At 41.3% G+C, this 20950-nt stretch overlaps 1 protein-coding gene across 9 annotated transcripts in view; it reads left to right on the plus strand.

The window, feature by feature from the left end:
• Ankhd1 (ankyrin repeat and KH domain containing 1) overlaps window positions 1–20129 on the plus strand; it is a 118000-nt gene extending 97871 nt beyond the window's left edge. For 6 of the 9 annotated variants that reach the window (XM_052741917.1, XM_052741913.1, XM_052741921.1 and 3 more), the window contains 8 exons: window positions 289–1901; window positions 7374–7547; window positions 8840–9094; window positions 10385–10533; window positions 11783–11947; window positions 15086–15195; window positions 19494–19667; window positions 19801–20129. In XM_052741917.1, the coding sequence (XP_052597877.1) occupies window positions 289–1901; window positions 7374–7547; window positions 8840–9094; window positions 10385–10533; window positions 11783–11947; window positions 15086–15195; window positions 19494–19667; window positions 19801–19804 (2644 nt within the window). In that variant the 3' untranslated portion in view covers window positions 19805–20129. Of the gene's footprint in view, window positions 1–288; window positions 1902–7373; window positions 7548–8839; window positions 9095–10384; window positions 10534–11782; window positions 11948–12206; window positions 12726–15085; window positions 15196–19493; window positions 19668–19800 lie in introns of those variants that run through there. The other 3 variants (XM_052741916.1, XM_052741919.1, XM_052741920.1) reach the window with 3 other exon arrangements.
• Window positions 20130–20950: the final 821 nt, after the last annotated feature.

The following is a 20950-nucleotide window of genomic DNA, read 5'->3' on the forward strand; positions in this document are numbered from 1 at the left end:
CCAGTGCTCTTAATGACTGAGCCATCTCACCAGCCCCAAGAAGCATACTTTTACTAGATAGGAATTTTATTTGAGAGTTGGAATATAGCTCAATTATGGTAAATTGCTCGCCTAGCACATATTAATCCCCGGGTCAACACCAAGGGGGTGGGGGAAATTCATTCATAAGATTATCTAGGGGAAAAAAACAAGATCAAAATGTGTAAAATTTTTTTCTAATATAAAAATGATTATCTAAGGTTTGTTGTTGTTGTTTATATTTTTGGCCTTACTTCATTTGTTCTCCAGGGGTGGTACAGAATCAACAAGATATGCGGTTCAACTTATCAATGCACTTATTCAAGATCCTGCAAAGGAACTAGAAGACTTGATTCCTAAAAACCATATCAGGACACCTGCCAGCACCAAGTCCATTCATACAAACTTCTCATCTGGAGTAGGTACCGCAGCAACTTCCAACAAGAATGCATTTCCCTTGGGTGCTCCAGCTCTTGTAACATCACAGGCAACAACATTATCTACCTTCCAGCCCACTAATAAACTTAGTAAGAATGTGCCAACAAATGTACGATCTCCTTTCCCAGTTTCTCTTCCCTTAGCTTATCCTCATCCTCATTTTGCTCTGCTGGCTGCTCAAACTATGCAACAGATTCGGCATCCTCGCTTACCCATGGCACAGTTTGGAGGCACCTTCTCACCTTCACCTAACACTTGGGGACCATTTCCAGTGAGACCTGTGAATCCTGGCAATACAAATAGTTCTCCAAAACATAATAATGCATCCCGTCTACCTAACCAGAATGGACCTGTTTTACCATCAGAATCTCCTGGACTAGCTACTGCCAGTTGTCCTATCACTGTCTCTCCTGTGGTTGCTGCCAGTCAGCAACTATGTATGACGAATCCTCGGACTCCTTCATCAGTCAGAAAGCAGTTGTTTGCTTGTGTGCCTAAGACCAGTCCTCCAGCAACAGTGATTTCCTCTGTGACAAGCACTAGTAGCTCCTTGCCTCCTGTCTCCTCCACATCTACCACTAGTGGACAAGTTACCACCACATTTATGCCTACAACTACTCCTCAAGTACAACTTTCTTCACAAAAGACAGAGTCTTTCTCTGCCATAACACCTCCCAAAGAGAAAGTGTCCACACAGGATCTACCCTTGACAAACCTATGTACACCATCTCCAACTGCAAACAGTTGTAATAGCTCTGCCAGCAACACCTCAGGAGCTCCAGAAACTCGCCCATCCAGCAGTCCTACTCCTCCCTCCAATAACACACAACAGGAGGGACAGCCACCCACTGTGTCTGATTTAAATCCTAGGTCAATGCCTTTTGCCTCTAACTCAGAACCTGCTCCATTGACTTTGGCATCACCTAGATTGGTCACTGCTGATAATCAGGACACTGGTAATTTACCTCAGTTAGCTGTACCTGCACCTCGAGTTTCTCATCGAATGCAGCCCAGAGGTTCTTTTTACTCAGTGGTACCAAATGCAACTATACACCAGGATCCCCAGTCGATTTTTGTTACCAATCCTGTTCCTTTAACACCACCTCAAGGCCCACCAGCTGCAGTGCAGCTTTCATCAGCTGTGAACATTATGAATGGTTCTCAGATGCACATAAACCCAGCAAATAAGTCTTTGCAACCTCCATTTGGCCCAGCCACACTTTTTAATCACTTCAGTAGTCTCTTTGATAGCAGTCAGGTGCCAGCTAACCAAGGGTGGGGAGATGGTCCACTGCCCTCAAGAGTTGCTGCAGATGCCTCTTTCACTGTTCAGTCAGCTTTCCTGAGTAACTCTGTACTTGGACACTTGGAAAATGTACACCCTGACAACTCCAAGGCACCTGGCTTCAGACCACCTCCCCAGAGGGTTTCTACCAGTCCAGTTGGTAAGTCATTATTATTGTTGTAGCTAAATGTGGGGCTATTATAACTCACCTTCTAAGCTAATAGGCACTTATTTATTATATAACCTTAAAGAAATAATGCCTTTTAGTGAATGCTGCTTAATTAGGCCCCCCAAAATTGCTGTATGTAAATCACATAAAATAAGCTATTTCATACTTTTTCTCTATTTCTGTACCTAACAGTAAGGAGATTGATTATACCTTGTATTGGTCTAGTTTTTTTGGAAGTTGGTGTCTATTATATTAATAAAAAGGACTCATGGCATACTTCAAGGATTCCAAATTTATAGATTTTTAAAATCATAGTGATTATTTGTTTCTCTGATTGAAAACATTGGAACTGCACACTGCTTAGGTATTACCCCATCATTCATATTACTTCATATTACATTAATGGTGCTGCTACTGGGAGAGACTATGGTCATGTGCTGACTCTTAATAGATTTTTTTTGCTGGGGACAAGATCTCATTCCGTAACCATACTGGCCTTAAACTCATAGCAGTGTTCCTATATCAGCCAGAGAGTACTGGGATCATAGGCATGAACCACCATTTCTGGCTTTGTCTTCTTGACTTAGAAATTAGATGCTGCTATGGGTTCTCAGAGCTCACTGCTATCTATTAGCAACCAACAGATTCTAAGAGAGAAAGGGGTAGGCATAGTATCCAGTTGTATAGCCACTGGTGAGTGCACCAGGCTCAGACGGTTCCAAACTCAGGGTCAAGCAGATAGCCCTAGTAAATTTTGTAGGACACTAAATAAAACCCAATGAATATGGAACAGGGATTTGTACGGAAGAAGTGGGGTTGGCTCAGGTAGGAGTGAAATAAGTGATTGTTACAGGGGAGAGTAATCAGAATACATTATAAACATGTATAAAATTGTCAAAGGAAAAAATAACAGTTAGCTGCTGATACTGTATAAGAAAGATATAGATGCCAGGCAGTGGTAGCGCACGCCTTTAATCCCAGCACTCAGGAGGTAGAGCCAGGCGCACCTCTGTGAGTTCAAGGCCAGCCTGGTCTACAGAGCAAGATCCAGGCACCAAAACTACACAGAGAAACCCTGTCTTGAAAACAAAAAAACAAAAAAAACAAAAACAAAAAAAGAAAGATAGATGGATTGGAAGCCAGTTTTGACTTGGAGATATTTGAAAGAGGAAATCTGCACTATACTGAAAAATGAGAAATTCTTAAATGTCTGAAATTATTTCAAAACTTAAGGTAAAGCCAGGCACTGGTGTCACATAACTTTTTTTTTTTAAATGTTCATCAAACATTTTAATATTTTCTTTAATCGTCAGGTTTTTTTAAAAATGTAAATAATGTCTTTAGATGTTTATTTGCTTTTAAGGTATATATGAATGTTCTGCCTGCATATGTGTATGTGCACCATGTGGGCACACAACTTTAATCCCAGCACTTGGGAGGCAGGCAAATCTTTGTGAGTTCAAGGCCAGCATGGTCTACAGAGTGAGTTCCACGACAGGCAACAAAGCTACACAGAGAAACCCTGTCTCCAAAACAAAACAAAACAAAACAAAAAAAACCTTAAGGTTAAAAAAAAAAAATCATTTGTAGTATACACCTTTAATTATAACACTTAGGAGACTGAGGTTGTAGGACCACAAGTTCTAGGCCAACCTGAACTGCATAGCAAGATCCTGTCTCAAATGCAAATATGAGTACTAGAGAGAGCAGTTAAGTGCACTAACTGCTCTTGCAGAGAACCCTGGGTTCACTTTCTACCACCCACAGCAGCTCACAACTGTCTATAACTCCAGTACGAAGGGATCTGACACCCTTTTCTGGCTTCCATAGGCACTGGGCATGTACATGGTACACAGACATACATGCAGGCAGAACACCCATACACATAAATAAATAAAATTAATTTTTAAAAATAAAATAAAAATCTGCTGGCTCACAGTAGTGGTAAGGAATGTGCAAGTAAGGTAAAACATCTATACACATAAAAATAAAATATATGGGGCTGGAGAAATGGCTCAGTGGTTAAGAGAACTGACTGCTCTTCCAGAGAACCCGGGTTCAATTCCCAGCAACCACATGGCAGCTTACAACTGTCTGTAACTCCAGGATCTGACACCCTCACACAGACATACATGCAGGCAAAACACCAATGCACATAAAATAAAAATAAATAATTTTTAAAAATAAAATACATATAAGTAAAGTTTTTGAAAAGAAACACTCTTTGGGGCTGGAGAGATGAGTCAGCTGTTAAGAGCAGTATCTGCTCTTCCAGGGGACCTGAGTTCAGTTTCCAGCACCCACATGTGCCTCACAACTGCCTATAACTCCAACTCCATGAGATCTGAAGCCCTTTTCTGAATTCAGGTACACACACAGATACACACAAATACATAATGGAAAACATAATTGGAAAGAAACACTACTGCCACTTAATATTCTCTTCTAATTGGAAAACTGCACTTTAGCCCATGACACCCTTTTGATAGCTGTATACTGCTAGTTTATGTTGTTCTGGATATGGTATAGACTTAACTTTTATTTCAGATATGTTTAGATTTACTTGCCTTTTCAGGAAAACATAGCTGTTATTTTTCAAATAGATCTATAACCTTGCAAAACTATTATCCAAACTATCATCTATACATAGGTTTTTTTTTCCTTCTTTTTTTTTTTTTTTTTTTTTTTTTTTTAGCTTTTCAAGACAGGGTTTCACTGTGTAGCCCTGGCTGTCCTGTAACTCACTCTGTAGACTGGCCTCGAACTCACAGAGTTCCACCTGCCTCTGCCTCCTGAGTGCTGAGATTAAAGTCATGTGCCACTATTGCTTTTTTCTTTTCTGTAAATAAGCATCTATTGTGACTATTCATTTTGGGAAACTAGTAGAAATTTTCAGAACCCTCAGTGTGAAAGAACTCACTGTTAGTGTCCTCAGGACTTGATTGGGAATATTTTTCTTTGACTTTCCTTATGAGGAGAAAATGAGGAGCTGGGAAATGCACCTGGAGACCAGAGGATAAATGTCAGATGTCCTCCTCAATAATAGCTCTCCAGCTATTATTTCTTTTATTTTTTATTTATGTATGCATGGATATATGTGTACCTGTATGCCAGTACTCTTAGGTAAGAAAAGAGTGTCAGATTCCCTAATGCTAGAGTTACAGGCAGCTGTGAGCCACCAGATATAGTACTGGGGACCAAAATTGAGTCCTGAAAGAACAGCAGAGTGTTCTTAACTTGTGACCCATCTCTTAAGTCCCTCTCCAACTTGTTATTTTATGTTCTGTGTGTGTGTGTGTGTGTGTGTGTGTGTGTGTGTGTGTGTGTGTGTCCATTCAGCACACATGTGGAGGTTAGAAGACAACTTGCAGGAGTTGGTTCTCTTTCCCCAATATGGGTTCCTGAGATGAAAACTCAGATCATTAGGCTTGATGGCAAAGGCTCTTGACTGCTTACTCAGTCACTAGTTCCTCTCCCCCTTAGTTTTTGAGACAGGATCTTCCACTGATCCTTGAGCTCAGTAACTTAGCTAGACTGGCTAGCCCACCACCCCTTGGGATCCTCCTTGACTCTGCCTCTCCAGTGCTGGGGTTAAATGTGCATAGTACTGAGCCTGAGTACTTGGGATCAAATCAGGTCCTTTTGCTTATATAGCAAGTGCTTTACCAACTGAGCCATTTCTCCACCCCCATTTCTATACTTTTTAAATACTTTTTAAATGGATATGTGTATTACATACCAACACTTTTTTCCTTAATGATGGAGAAATCAGTTGTTTAAAAGTATCCTCTTAGCCGGGCGGTGGTGGCGCACGCCTTTAATCCCAGCACTCAGGAGGCAGAGCCAGGCGGATCTCTGTGAGTTAGCGGCCAGCCTGGTCTCCAAAGCGAGTTCCAGGAAAGGCGCAAAGCTACACAGAGAAACCCTGTCTCGAAAAACAAAACAAAACAAAACAAAAAGTATCCTCTTAAGATAATTTTTGATAATTTTTTATGCTGATAAAACTACTTTTTTGGCTGGGCATGGTGGCATATGTCTATAGGTGTAACACCTGGGAGGCAGAGACAGGCAAAGTTCAAGGTCACTTTGGTCTACATAATGAGTTTCATGCCTGTCAGGGTGGGGGGAAAAAAGAAAAAAAAAAGGCTGAAGAGGTGGCTCAGCAGGCAGTTAGGAGTACTTGTTGCTCTTATGAAGGTTCTAGGTTTGATTCCATAGTGGCTCACAACCATCTGTAACTCCAGTTTCAAAGGATTCAACATTTCCTCCTTTTCAGATAGAGTCTCACACCTATAACTCTGGCTGGTCTGAAACTCACAGAGAACCACCTGTCTCAACCTAGTGCGCCAGCCACTACACCCAGTCACCCTCTTCTGACCTCTGAGGGCACCAGGCTTGCATGTGGTATACATACAGACATTCAGGCAAAACATTCAGACACAAAAATAAACTTAAAAAAATAAAATAGCCAGGTGGTGGGGGCGGGGGTGGCGGAGGCGGTGGTGCACATCTTTAATCCCAGCACTTGGGAGGCAGAGGCAGGTGGATCTCTGTGAGCCTGGTCTACAGAGCAAGTTCGAGGATAGCCAGGGCTAAACAGAGAAACACTGTCCTGGAATACATAAGTAAATAAATAACTTAAAAACAAAAACTGCCGGGCGGTGGTGGCGCACACGCCTTTAATCCCAGCACTCGGGAGGCAGAGCCAGGCGGATCTCTGTGAGTTCAAGGCCAGCCTGGGCTACCAAGTGAGTTCCAGGAAAGGCACAAAGCTACACAGAGAAACCCTGTCTCGAAAAACTAAAAAAAAAAAAAAACTACTTGTTCTGGACCGGAAATTAGTACCTACCTATAATCTTTATCTAGAACTTTGTTTCATTTCCCTAATACACTCAATAGGGAAATCAATGAAACTTAAAGTGCTGAATTCAAATTTATACAAACTAATGGAAGCTATGATATAGTTTGCAGTTTTATGAGAATACTGAAATTAATGTTATTTTATTGGGGTTTTTTTTCTTCTTTGTGAATAAAGAAACATTGGTAAATGTTGTTCATCTTCATTGGAAATAACTATAGCTTTGTAAATAACTAGCTGTACTTGAAGTTTCCTCAAAAGAGAATGCAGACATTATTGAGCAAGTACCACTTAGATATATACAATATAATCTTATTTCATGTCCCATTCGGTAACAAAAGCTTGAAGATTTATTTAGAACATTACTCAGATGAACTTCCATTTCGAAACATCGGGCTTCCTTTCCTATAGTTAGAGATATTGGGTGATACTCTTCTGATTATAAAAGATTGGGTTTGGCGATATAGTATAATATATGTGAGTTCATTTTTCTTTGATTTATGAAAAATAAGCCATATTCTTTATCTTGAAAAAAAATTAAGTAAACCTTCAGCTCTCCATGTTAAAGCCTCAGCTAATTGAATGTCGAACCTGTTTTATTTCAGGGCTGCCATCCATTGACCCCTCAGGGAGCTCCCCATCTGCTGCTGCTCCTCTGACAAGTTTCTCAGGCATACCAGGGACAAGGGTTTTCCTGCAAGGGCCAGCACCTGTCGGGACTCCTAGTTTCAACAGACAACATTTTTCTCCCCATCCTTGGACAAGCACCTCAAACACAAGTAGGAATCCTAGAGAAACTCTGTCTTAAATTAGTTTCTGGTTACATTTATGTAGTGGTTTTAGTAAAATAAGCAATATGCAGATACTTGAGGTTTGTATGTGATCAATCTAAAAATATTTCCATTGGGACTTTAGAACAATTAGTAATACACACAGTAGTTTACAAAAGGCCCCTGTGAAGGAAGGCAGTGTTGTGAAATTACTCTGAACTGATTTGTAGGTGGTCCTTCTGATATGGTTTCACGCTTATTTTTGCATTTTGTGGACATATTATTACCTTTTATAGATGTACCTTTATTTTTACTTATTTCAATATTTAGAGCATGTGAATTATTTGGTGTCATATAATATATGATATTCTACCCCACTGCCTTGTTCTGGGAATTGAGCTCTGGGCCTTGCACATAACTAGGCAAGTTCTTTACCACTAAGCTACAGCTGCAGCTGTTTTTTTTCTTTTTTTTTGGTTTTTCGAGACAGGGTTTCTCTGTGTAGCCTTGGAGCCTGTCCTGGATCTCGCTCTGTAGCCCAGGCTGGCCTCAAACTTACAGAGATCCGCCTGCCTCTGCCTCCCAAGTGCTGGGATTAAAGGTGTGCACCACCACCGCCCGACTTTTTTTTTTTTTTTAATGTAGTCCATATTAGCTTTTTATTTTCTTCATTTTTTTGAGACAAGGTTTCTCTATGTAGCCCTGGCTGTCCTGGAACTTAGTATTTAGACCAGACTGTTCTCAAACTCACAGAGATCTGCCTGCCTCAGCCTCCAGAGTACTGTGATTTAAGGTGTGCACCACCAGGCCTGATCTGTATTAGCCTTTGCGACAGAGAAAACTACACACACATATTACCTAAGTCCATTGAAGAATCAAAGTTATCACTTGAATTCTAGAATGATTTTAACATTTAACTTCTCTTCCTTATGGAAAAGGGGGCTATAGAAATGGGTGGAAAAAAAACAAATGTTTTCCAGACAGTAATCTCAGTAGTCTTTAAACATTGCCTTAGTAAATGTAAGATGTAATTATGTTTTCAGAGGATTATTTAGTATAATAGTAAAGTCTTTTCTAGCTTTGTCCAGTTTAATTGGGAAAAAGCCTTACAAGCTCTTTATACTTAGCTTCAGGCAGAAGTAGTCTAAACAGTAGTTATAGAAATATTTTCATTTGAATTATCCTTTTAAATGAACTTTTCTTTACAGAACCCATGTTGTTGGAATAGATCTTTACAAGGTTTCTCATATTCCTTTAGTTTTTATGTGTAATAAAACAATAGAGAAATATTTTGCCACCAGGTGACTCTCCTATTCCATCTGTTTCTTCGGGATCATCTTCACCTCTTTCAGCCACTTCTGCACCACCAACATTGGGCCAACAACCCAAAGGAAACAATGCCAGTCAGGATCGAAAGATACCTCCTCCTATTGGAACAGAGAGGCTGGCCAGGATTCGGCAAGGAGGATCTGTTGCCCAAGCCCCTGTAGGGACCAGTTTTGTTGCTCCTGTTGGACACAGTGGGATCTGGTCATTTGGTGTCAATGCTATGTCAGGTACAGTTTACCTTACCCTCTCTTTGCCAAGACATTTTGAATAAGTTATTAGAGTTTGCCATTAAAACTTAATTCCTAGGGGTAAGGTAAGAGGGACTAGAGAGAAGACTCTGGTAAAGAGCATTTGTTGCTCTTGCACTTGCAGAGGACCTAGGTTCAGTTCTAAGCACCCAAATGGCAGCTCACCTAGTTCCAGGGCATCTGATGCCTCTTCAGACCTTTGTGGGCTCCTGCATGTAAGTGGTACATACACACACTCAGGCATGCACATAGACACCTAAAATTGAATAATTTTTCCCCAATAACTGAATTTCTTAAGCTTGTGTATATTGGTACACACCAGTAATTCCAGGACTCCAGAACCTTAGGCAGGAGGATCACCAATCCCAGATCAGCATGAGTTTACACAGGGAGTTCATAGTCCAGTCTGAGTTGTTGCACAGTACATCTTTCTCTCACACAAAGCCAGAGAGTACTGACGTAGCCCTAAAGTAGAGCACTCACCTTGCATATACAAAGGCATGGATTGGCTCTCTAATACTGCACAGAAGCAAAAAGTCTTTAGTTTTTAATGGGCACAGAGACACAACATACCAAAGTGTAAAAGAAGAAAAATCCTTAGTTTCTATACTTAACATTCAGTGAGAGAAAAGTATTTATATCTCTGAGAGATTCATTTCTATCCTAGTCTAGAATGTGTTTTGGAGTGATATATAGAATTGATCAGAAGTAAAAGGTTCAGCTGGACATGGTGGCTCAGGAGGCTGAGGCAAGAGTATTGACGAAAGTTCCAGGCCAGCCTAAGCTACCACAGTAGGTTCCTTTCTCAAAAGAAATATGATTCAAAGCTAATTCCTTAAGGTTTCCAGTGCAGAATAGAGCAATTATTTGAGTTCTTTCAAATAAGGAGTTGGGAGTATGCAGAGGCATTCACCTGGTTTTCTAGGAACTTGATTTTTATTTGTTTGATTGATTAGTTACGGCTTGCCAGAGTGTGATAAATGTTACAGGAACCCTTGAGAAGGGTTATTTTGATAAAATTTGATATAAGGGAATAATAATCCAGCTGAGCAGTGATGGTATCACATGCCTTTAATCCCAGCACTTGGGAAGCAGAGGCAGGTGGATCTCTGTGAGTTCAAGGACAGCCTGGTCTACAGAGTGAGTTCCAGGACAGTCAGGACTGTTACACAAAGAAACCCTGTCTCAAAAAAAAAAAAAAAAAAAAGGTAATATTTTATTGTTTCATCTAAGCAAATACTAAACACTATTTTTAATTCTTTTTTCCAGAAGGCTTATCAGGTTGGTCACAGTCTATGATAGGGAACCATCCAATTCATCAACAATTATCAGATCCAAGCACATTCTCCCAGCATCAACCAATGGAGAGAGATGATTCTGGAATGGTAGCTCCCTCTAACATTTTTCACCAGCCTATGGTAAGTGGCTTTGTGGATTTTTCTAAAGTGAGTTGATACACATGGTTGTAACTTTGATACATTGCCAACCACTGTGGTCACTTGTTAAGGAATAGTTTGTGTGGAAATGACTCTTCTGCTTCTGTGACTGTTTTAAGAGGGTACTGTTGTCTTACAGTACTTTGCCCTCAAGCTGTCCCATCCTTCTAAAAGACCTGAGAGACCCGAGTTCTGCCTTGCTTTCTGTGCCACACGTGTAAGGGAGGTCTCTACCCTCCAAAGAACTGGCTATTGGGTTCAGTGTTCTTTCATGCGCTTGCAGTTTCCTGGCTGCCTTATAGCCAGATTATAGCTGTGAATGCTCATATAGAATTACACTTATCTTTGAAATAGGGTCACACCATGTAGCCCTGGCTGTCCTGGAACTTACTGTGTAGACCAGGCTTTATGGTGATATTTTATTTGTATTAAAATGTTATTTGTATGTTAATAAATAAAGTTGCCCGGGGGTCAGAGCTACTAGCAAGCCATAGGAAAGCAGGGCAGTGGTGGCGTACGCTTGTAATCCCAGCACTTGGTAGACAGAGCTAGGTAAGTCTCTGTGTGTTCAGGGATATAGCCAGTATTGGATACACATGCCTTTAATCTCAATACCAATCATAGAAAACCTGGAGGTCTATACAGACAGGCCGTGATGAGGTGGTCATGTGGTTGGGTTTACAACCAATGAGAAGGCAGAACAGGAACTCTATATAAAGATTTTAACACAGGGGTAGCTCTGGTTCAGAGAGGTAGGACCACCGCAGGAGGAAGGGTAAGGTTTTAGCTCTTAGCTCTGACCTCTTGGCTTTCTTCTTTGCATTGGTTCTGTGTTTCTTATTTAATAAGAAGGTTGGTTACATCTACAAGGCTTTTTCCTCAACTCAACAGAGATCCGCCTGCCTCTGCCTAGGATTAAAGGTGTGCACCTCCACACACAACTACTCTTTTCTTATTAGTAAAATTGAACTACAAGAAAATTGAGCATGTTATGTTTTTATCCAGTGTGAGAAAGTTCCTAATAATTTCATATTGGATTTTGTTTTGTTTTGTTTTTCTTCTCTCTTACTGAAAAATATTGCAAATGAAAATGAAACACTTGATTTCTTAATACTGTGCCATGATATACTAATAGAATTCTCAGAAGTTAATTATAAAGAGGTCTTAGCTGGTATTAATGGAATCATTATCTGTCATTTTATGATTAAGACTTCTTTTTCTGCTGTTTTAGGGTCTGCCGATTTCCATGTATGGAGGTACCATTATACCCTCTCATCCTCAGCTTGCTGATGTTCCAGGGGGCCCACTGTTCAATGGACTTCATAACCCAGATCCTGCTTGGAACCCTATGATAAAAGTTATCCAGAATTCAACTGAATGCACTGATGCCCAGCAGGTAAAACAGGCTTAAAGCTCTTCCACTTTTCAGATTTATCATGTGACTCTGAATTTGATGGGAAATGTAAGGTCTGAGTAATGACTGTTAATCTGAAATAAGTTTTTCATTATCAAGACGATGCTACTAAACATTCTATTTCTTATATGTGTATTCTTCCTAGGCAGAAACAGTGCATTGCCATTGAATTTATATATTCATTTCACAAATGTGTAAAGATTCCTAATTAGAAATTCCAATTTTTCCTCCCCCTTTTCAGATTTGGCCTGGCACGTGGGCACCTCATATTGGAAACATGCATCTCAAATATGTCAACTAAGTTAGAAGGTCTTTACTCTTTAGCCTTGTTTGGGAAACCTATGACTTTGGAAGAACTCTGGGGTTTTTGTTTTGTTTTTTTTCTTGTTTTGTTTTTTTAATGTGCCTAACTAAAATATTCTCTGAGGCTTTAGCAATGGAAATTTGATTGCCCATTGTGTAAGAACAAATTGATTTCTTATCCACCTGAGTATGTTCTCTGGTTAGTTTAGCCATTTTTGACTTGAGATATGATGAACCTAGTACTTTTGGCTAAACATACTGAATGCTACTTGTATGCAGAAGAGAATTAGATGATTACATGTTTCAACTTTTTAGGGTGGTAAATACATGTATAATTGTTTACATACTTAAAAGAAAAAATATGAGTAAATTTCTTGTCATATAGTGGCTCTACTTAATGTAGCCTGTATTAATGTGAAATATTTACCAGAATATTCAATAAAAAAAATGAACAGTGTTTAGAAGTGGGGTGTGATCCTTTCAGTGGTCATGAAGATTCCAGCCAATCCACAGCTATTTTAAATTAGGTTGCAAATGCTGTATTTATTTGTAACATGCTATTCACATTTAACACTGTAGACTCTATTCTTGGACAGCCATAAAAAGCACTGCTAAAGCTTGTTAGCTATCTTGTCTTCCGCCTCATTAAATATGAGGATGTTCAAGCCCTTACAGTTTGTCTTAGCTGACGTTAGCGAATAGGCCACTTGGTAAGTTTTGCTCTTTATGGATCATGACTGTTTAAGAACCTTAGGCTTTATATTGAGCAGATTTAGGGATACCCAAATCATTCACTTTGGGTTCCTTTTGTGCTTCTTGGCTTTTGAGTTGAGACATAAGAAATGGGGGAGGGGTGACTTCTGTTAATCAGTTATATTGATGAATAACTGAGTACTATTTATAAATAGGTGACTAATGCTGTGTTTAGTTCCATGGCCTCAAAAATTAAGAGTCAATATGCTAAACAAATTAATCACCAAAACACTGGAATAGGTTGGTTAAACCATACACTTTGCCAAGAATCTGACACAACAGAGAAAGGAATTCTACTGAAATATATCATCAGTTGTGTTTGTTTGTTTGTTTTGTTTTGTTGTTTTTGTTTTTTTGATTTTTTGAGACAAGGTTTCTCTGTGTAGCTTTGTGCCTTTCCTGGATCTCACTCTGTAGTCCAGGCTGGCCTTGAACTCACAGAGATCCGCCTGGCTCTGCCTCCTGCGTGCTGGAATTAAATGCACGCGCCACTACTGCCACTGGGCTTTTTTTTTCTTCTTCTTTTTTTTTCAGTTGTGTTTTAATAAGTAGTTGAATATCCCAGCTTTATAAACAGTATTTAAAAGAAAACAATATTTTAGGGACTGAGAGAAAGCAAAAGAGAATTCATGCAAACACACACATAGAAGCAACAACTAAAAGTAGAGAATCATGCAAGCAGCACTTTCCTACTCTAACAGCAATTAAGAATTCTTCATAATCCTTGCCTGAATCCTAAGCCATCACCAGGTCAGAAATACCCTATTAGTTCTATGAAAGGTGTAACTTGGTTCTTTGGTCTTCCATATCATTTTACATATGAGAAAGCTTCCTTAAACTCATTTCTTATTTTCTATTTTCGATGAATTTGGAAAGTATCACTGGTGGGAAGTTTACTGCCTTTATAGTGGTCATATCAAATCTTCTCAAGAGGCCATCTCACTCTAGGGCAGAACAGTCCCTTAGATTACCTACATATCTTGCTGTTTCCTCTTATCGGTAACAGAAATAATCACTTAAAATTAGTGAAGTGAATGAAACTCCTCTTTGATGAAATAGAGAAAGGTAATCTTAAGTAAATTGTTCAGTAGAACAAAAAGGTGAGTTTTATTCTACATTAATTTTCTGTAAAGTATTTGAATGATCTGGATGAATCCTGAAATCGATTTCTAAACCCTGAATAGAACAGAAGGAATTCAGTCTCAGGTCAGAAACTAGACTCCATAAAGAGAAAGGGAGGAGAAACCCCTAGAGAATTCGGAAGAAAGAGGAGTTGTGCAGTAGGAGCTCTGGGGAGACCTTCCTCCTTTCCCTTCACCAACCTCACCCTCCTTTCTATTTGGATCTCAGTAGCCTACCCCAGCCCTATTTTACCTGCTGTAATCTCTTCTTCCTCTTCCTGCCTCTTCCTGACATTACTTTACTGCTATTTTACCAACTTGAACAGTGGATAAAACCTAGCTCAGGTAAGAACTTGATTATTCTCAAAACATACAAGGGATGGAGGGAGGCAGTCTGGGTACAGTGGAGGGAGAGTCCAAGGACAGATCCTATTTTCATTCTGTTGCCTACAACTCTGTGGCTGTAGGCGAGTCATCTCATTTCCTGGGCTTCACATTCCCCTCTGAACATGAAATCAATCTTAAGTTAACCCAGAGGAGTCTTGTAGTTATAACACAGATTTTCTTCTTTTTCTTGTCAGTGAAAATGTCTGGTATTGGGAATACTGGAAACAAATGTTTACAGTTCTGAGGTTTGGTTGTGATAATTGGAATCAAAGGCCTTCAATAGAATACTAAAGACCAATATTGATTTGGAAATTAGTGGAAGCAGAAGAAAATGTGACATAACCATAGTGAGCCCTTAAGTTTTAAAGAAACATCCTGCTAAGTAAGGCACATGTCAAACCCCATGAGAATAAAAGCTCTTCCAAGGAATAAAACTGTATCTTCAAGGTTTCCGGATCCATTTCTTTCAAGTAGTGTTCAGTGTAATAAAACTGTTGATGTTTTAGAACACTTTAAAACTGTTATGGCTACAGTGTGCTGACTTGCCCTTTTATAGGCCAGTGTGCTTTCTTCAGTCCCTGCTCTCAAGGGGGAAATTCCATCACCTCAGCTAACCAGACCAAAGAAGAGAGTTGGACAACCAATGGTGGCCTCTCCTAACCAGAGGTAAGAAATCTTAAGCCTTATGGTTTCTGTTCCTCCTCCCAACTGTAACACTACTACACAAGAGGTCTGTCCTTGGTTTGAGTCAGCTTGTAGAAGGGGGAGAACTAGGCACAAGTTTTAAGCCAAACAGAGTCCAGCATGGTTGTGCATCCCTGTGTACCAGCACTTATGAAGTGGAAGTAGGGGGATCAGGATTTTAATGCCAGCCTCAGCTCCATGAAAAAGCTTATCTCATCACTACCTATATCTCCCAAACAAAAGGCCCAAGGATAGGACTTTTTTATACATGGTTCTTTCCTAGTGTTGAAGACCTTTGGACCGCATTGTAAACCCAGAAGAGGCAAACAGACCTGTAGGAAAACAGCTTCTGAACATCTTGTTCTGTGACTAGCAAGAAGTACTTCTACCAAACAATACAGCTGTTCATATCTTCCTAGATGACCCTGTCCTGGCATGAGGGCTGTGATGACATTGCATTTTCTATTTACTCTCAGTGATTTGGCAATTGACACAGGCTAGGTCTTTCACCTTCACTCTCTACTTTAGGAAATGAATGTGAAAGATAGTTTTTAAGTATCAAAATTTTAAGTGTGTTAATACCACATTCAGTAAAGGTCATAAAGCCAGGCATAGTGGCCTGTGCCTGAAAGTTCCTTCTGAGGTAGAAGAATCAATTGAGCCTAGGAGCTCAATACTAATCTGAACAACATAGGAAGTCCTCCATATCAAAATAATAGTGGACATGAGCCTGGGCTTCAAAACCTAAATTAGAGGACAAGGTCATTAATTTCAAACCTGTCTGTGAATACTTTTCACTTATATAGGAGATCCACCTGCCTCTGCCTCCCCAGTGCTGGGAATATAGGTGTGTACCACCAAACCCAGCTTGTTTTGCTTTATTTTGGTGGTACTACTGGGAATTCAAAGCTATTTGCTTAAGTGGTAGAGGTCTGGTATTTGCCTTGTAGGTTTAATTGTATCTCTGGTAGTTAATCCTAGGCATAGTTGTTTTGGGTTTTGGTTTTTTTTTTGGTTGATTGTTTTTTGTTTCTGTATCAAATTGTAATTAGTGTGACCTAAACTTCTGATGCTTTATCAGGTTGTGCGGTTATGTGGGTGTAGGTGTAGAGTCTGGTTTTCTTTCTAGTTTCCTAGCCCTGCCAGTCAGTCCATAGTATGGTATAGAGTTACCTAAGAAAAGCAGTAGTAATAATACTGGCTGCTATTTTATAGTAGAGATTCAAAGAAGGAAGACATCACTTCACATGCACCTTTCTCGAAAATCTCTAGAATTGTTTGAGTTTTATTTTCATTTTGGCAGTACTGGGGATCAAACCTAGAATCGCAGGCATGCTACACAAGCGCTGTACTAGCTGGGCTACAGCTTCAGCCCCTATAATTTTTGTGTTGTCTCACTATATAGACCAGGATGGCCTCAAACTTAGGGATCTGCCTGCTTCTGCCTTTCCAGTGCTGGGACTAAAGAATGTGCCACCACATACAGCCAGCCTCTTTAGTTCTATTTCTGTTTTTTCTTAGTCTCTTTGGTGAATCACTTTCTTAATTAAATATTAGTGTGCCAGACCTCTTCTTGCACTGCATCTTCTCAGATGATACATCCCATACTCTTGTATTTCATTTCATTCATATCTGAATAAGTATACAGTTTTCCCCTTGAATTTCTGATTATAGCTCCTTATAGTGCTCTATCTTGTTACTCTGCACACAGTATTCATTCCTTAATACAAGATATGCTCTTTTTTGCTTTCCCTTTTACAGTTCTAGCTACCAAGATTCTCAGACCAGGAGATTGGGAGTTACCCTAGCTTATCTCCATTTTCCTCAGCCTGCCCTTGATTAGATCACTTCATCTTCCACCTTTAAATTTTTATTACATTTATTGGGGGAAAGGGCGTGCATGCGCATGTCACTGTGCCTTTGTTAGAGGGCTGCTTGCAGGAATTAGTTCTTTCCTTCCACTTCATAAGGTCCCAGAGATGGAACTTAGACCATCAGGCTTGACAGCAAGTGCCTTAATCTGCTGAGCCGTCTCACTGGCCCCCACTTTGTCCTTTTGTGTATCTGAATTTATCCATTTTTCTGTCTCCATTGCCACTGCCCAATGGACTCATCTTCAGTATCCACATCCTCTCTACTCCATGCCCCGACTCTTAACCATCATGTTATTTTCTCAGTTTGCTTAAAAGTGAAATTGTCAGACAGTTATCCACAGTTTGCTTAGATATGCACCACTTTGTAAGAGACTCCAGTACCTTTTGGGGAAGAATAAAATATATGTGCACCTGCTACCTGGAATGTGATTCTGAAAACCTGCAGCTTCTGCATTAACAGGAATTGTCTGTCATATCAAGCTCAGCCAGGCTTGGTGGTGCATGCCTTTAAGCAATACTCAGAGGTGGAGGCAGGTAGATCTGAGTTGAAAGCCAGCCTGGTCTACATACCAAGTTCAGGCCAGCTAGGACTACACAGTGTAATCCTGTCAAAAAATAATAATAATTAAAAAAATAAAGTCCACTCTCTAAGGCAAGCCTATCTTTGATGTTCCTTTCCAGAGAGCTAACAGGCTAAGCCCTCCTCCCAAGTCCATAGTTAGCTCTATCAAAGAGCTGGCCTCTGTACTTTGGATGTCTTGACTACAGCCTTCCCTGCCCCCATCCCCTAATTTACTGAACTTTGAGTAGACCTGGTGTCACCTTCAAAAAGCTTCTGACTTCCTGCTGTGCTCAAAGGGCAAGCCATCAAGACACTTTGACCAAGTACAGCAATTTGCTACCAGAGGCACTAACTACAAAGCTGGGCTGAAGGACCCAAACTCTAGTCACTCAGGTGGGATCCTATCTTCTCCTCTTACAAGATCTGTGGGCATGTTATCATAGAACATGGTTAATAAGGCATTGCTGCCTGAAACCGTTGAAAGAAATGGGTACAGCCATACCTCCCAACATCCAGGAGTAACTAGCAAATAAACTTCTCAACATCCCTCAAGTCAGAGCAGATCCTGAGAGTTCCTGAGCGGGTGGGCGGAACCCTCAGGTTGAGTGACTGGCCAATGGCCCACCCCGGGTGTGACGTATCCTAGTGTTGTTGCCTGCTGCCACACGTGGTCAACTGAGACTGCCTACACCTCAGACCTGGTTTCCGGGCATTCCCGGCTTTCAAGGCACCCACTGTTGCCTTCCCGCTGCTCGCTATGTCCACGTCTACGAGTTGCCCTATTCCAGGGACCCGAGACCGGCTCTCAGACGGCTACAGCACCACGCCGGGGGGCACACTCTATGCCACTACCCCGGGAGGTCAGCGGGCAGGGCAGTGTGGGGGTGGGGTGGGGCGGACCTTGGAATTGCTTCTGCGAGCTTCTCTTCAAGTTACAGCGTTCAGAGAGACTTTTGAAACTGTTTTACAGAAAAACTCAGAGCAGTGCAACAATGCTTTAAAACTGGCTTCCTGGTGATTCTGGGCAGTAATTTACTATGCCTCGTGCCTATGCTGCACCAAAGTCAATGGTGCTAAGGAATAGCTTTAAGTCCCAATAGACTTTCTAATGCTGAGACCTTTTAAATAGTTCCATGTTGTGGTGATCCCCAACCATAAAATTCTTTCCATTGCTACTTCATAACTGTAATTTTGCTACTGTTATGAATCGTAATGTAAACATCTGTGTTTTTTGATGATCTTAGGCAACCCCAGAGAACCACTGCATTAGAAGGTGTTCACAACAGAAAGCAAGTGTTATGTAGTAGTTGCAGCACGGGGTTGTGAGCTGCTGGGCTGGCAGACAGGTTTCTGCCATGTGGAATCAGAAGGGAACAAGAATAGGGCAGGGCTCTTTGAGGACACTGCTGGCCATGTTCCCAAGGGTGAGGCTAGCCCTAAAGGACTTGGGAGGGAGTGTTTTCCAAGAAACACAACTCTTCCTTGCAAGGTGTTAGAGCCCAGGAGGCTACACTGGGTGAAATTCTTAAAGGTTACTGAGCTTTTTGGTGAGAGGTTGGACAGTTAGGCCCCACTATACCAAAGCAACAAGAACTGAACTGTAGAGTAACAGCCTAAAGTACGTGAGTTTAAAGTGTGATGTACCTTCTCAAGACTAACTACCACCACTATCCTAGCCTGAAGCACCTATTTAGATTAGCTAGAATGTCCAACTTGCCTTAATGTTGCTTAGACTAAACTTGTTTGGGCATGACTTTTGTGGTGTGCCTTGACAGTTGAATCCTAGCTGCGCAGTAATGTGTTCAAGTTCCTGGTTCTTAACTTCAGCCCTTACTCCTTCACAGGCACCAGGATCATCTACGACCGAAAGTTCCTGCTGGAGTGCAAGAACTCACCCATTGCCCGGACGCCTCCCTGCTGCCTCCCTCAGATTCCCGGGGTCACAACTCCCCCAACAGTCCCACCCTCCAAGCTGGAGTTGCTGAAGGAACAGAAGCAGACAGAGGAAGAGATAACCGGTAAGAAAGTGAGACTAGCAACTAAATGCATCTGTGAAGTAGAGTTGGGGTTCAGTTCCAAGAGGGGTTCCTGTACTAACTGGCCTTACAAAAAGTTAGAAAGAATAACTGTTCTCTTGACTTCTCTCCCCAGATGACGAACAATTTGAAATGGACATGTGATCCAATGCAAGTTGACCTGTGTGGAGTTACAGAAGGATTCCCTTATGCCATTGTTGCTACCACCTCTTCTAGGGTATCCAAGGGCCAGCTGGCCTCATCTAATCTAGAAGAGTGACTTGTTGGTTCTGGGCTTCCTTTAGTTCAGAGGCAGCTGGACCAGGGATAGCAGTGGGCACTTGCCAAGCCCTTAGAGTTCTCTGGTCTATACATATTCCTCCCAAACCCTGGCCCTCCCCTCAGGGTTGGCACTGGGGAACAGAGTATGTCACCTTCTGGCTGCTTAGTAAAAATTCAACTAAATGCTTTGGCTCCAGTGTTCTCCTCAGTGCTCAACTCTCAGCTACACAGTTGAGGGACCCAGCAGCCCTAATTAAGAGGCCCCAAGTCTGTTCCCAGCTCCCACTGGCCCACTTCCTGCAGCAATTAGGGCTAGAGGCAGGCTATGAGAGAAGGCTGCTGGAGTTGCCAGGCCACAAACAGCAACAGCCTGAGCCTTGCCAAGGGCTGGCTGTTGCTATCTATCCTGGAAGCGAGGCCCCCACCCCTATCCATTTGTACAGTGGACTCATGGAAGAGATGCTGCTTCAGCTAACAGCCATCCCCAGCTTCTCCCCTGCCTTTTCTGCTTCCTACCTCCAAGTACCAATCCCCAGTTCAATCCTGGAAACCTTGTGCCTTTCTTCTCAGCATAACCACCAGTATATTTCTGGCCCCAGCTATTTCTTTTTTTAAAAAGGGCTAGAAAAGATTTAAGGGGAGGGTGCTGGAGAGGTGGCTCAGCAGTTAAGAGCACTGGTTGCTCTTCCAGAGGTCTGGAGTTCAAGTCCCAGTAATCAAGTGCCTCACAACCTTCTGTAATGGAATTTGATGCTTTCTTCTGGTGTACAGGCATACGTGCAACAGAGCACTCGTATACATAAATAAATCTTTCTGAAAAAAGAAAGACTAGCCCAGCAGTGGTGGTGCACACCTTTAATCCCAGCACTTGAGAGGCAGAGGCAGGCAGCTAGCTGAGTTCAAGGCCAGCCTGGTTTATAGAGCAAGTTCCAGGACAGTCAGGGCTACACAGAGAAACCCTGTCTCAAAAACCAAAAAGACTGGAACCTACACTGAAATCCAAA

Source organism: Peromyscus californicus, unplaced genomic scaffold (genome assembly GCF_007827085.1).
Source record: "Peromyscus californicus insignis strain IS unplaced genomic scaffold, ASM782708v3 Scaffold_17__1_contigs__length_78620276, whole genome shotgun sequence".
Lineage (NCBI taxonomy): Eukaryota > Metazoa > Chordata > Mammalia > Rodentia > Cricetidae > Peromyscus > Peromyscus californicus.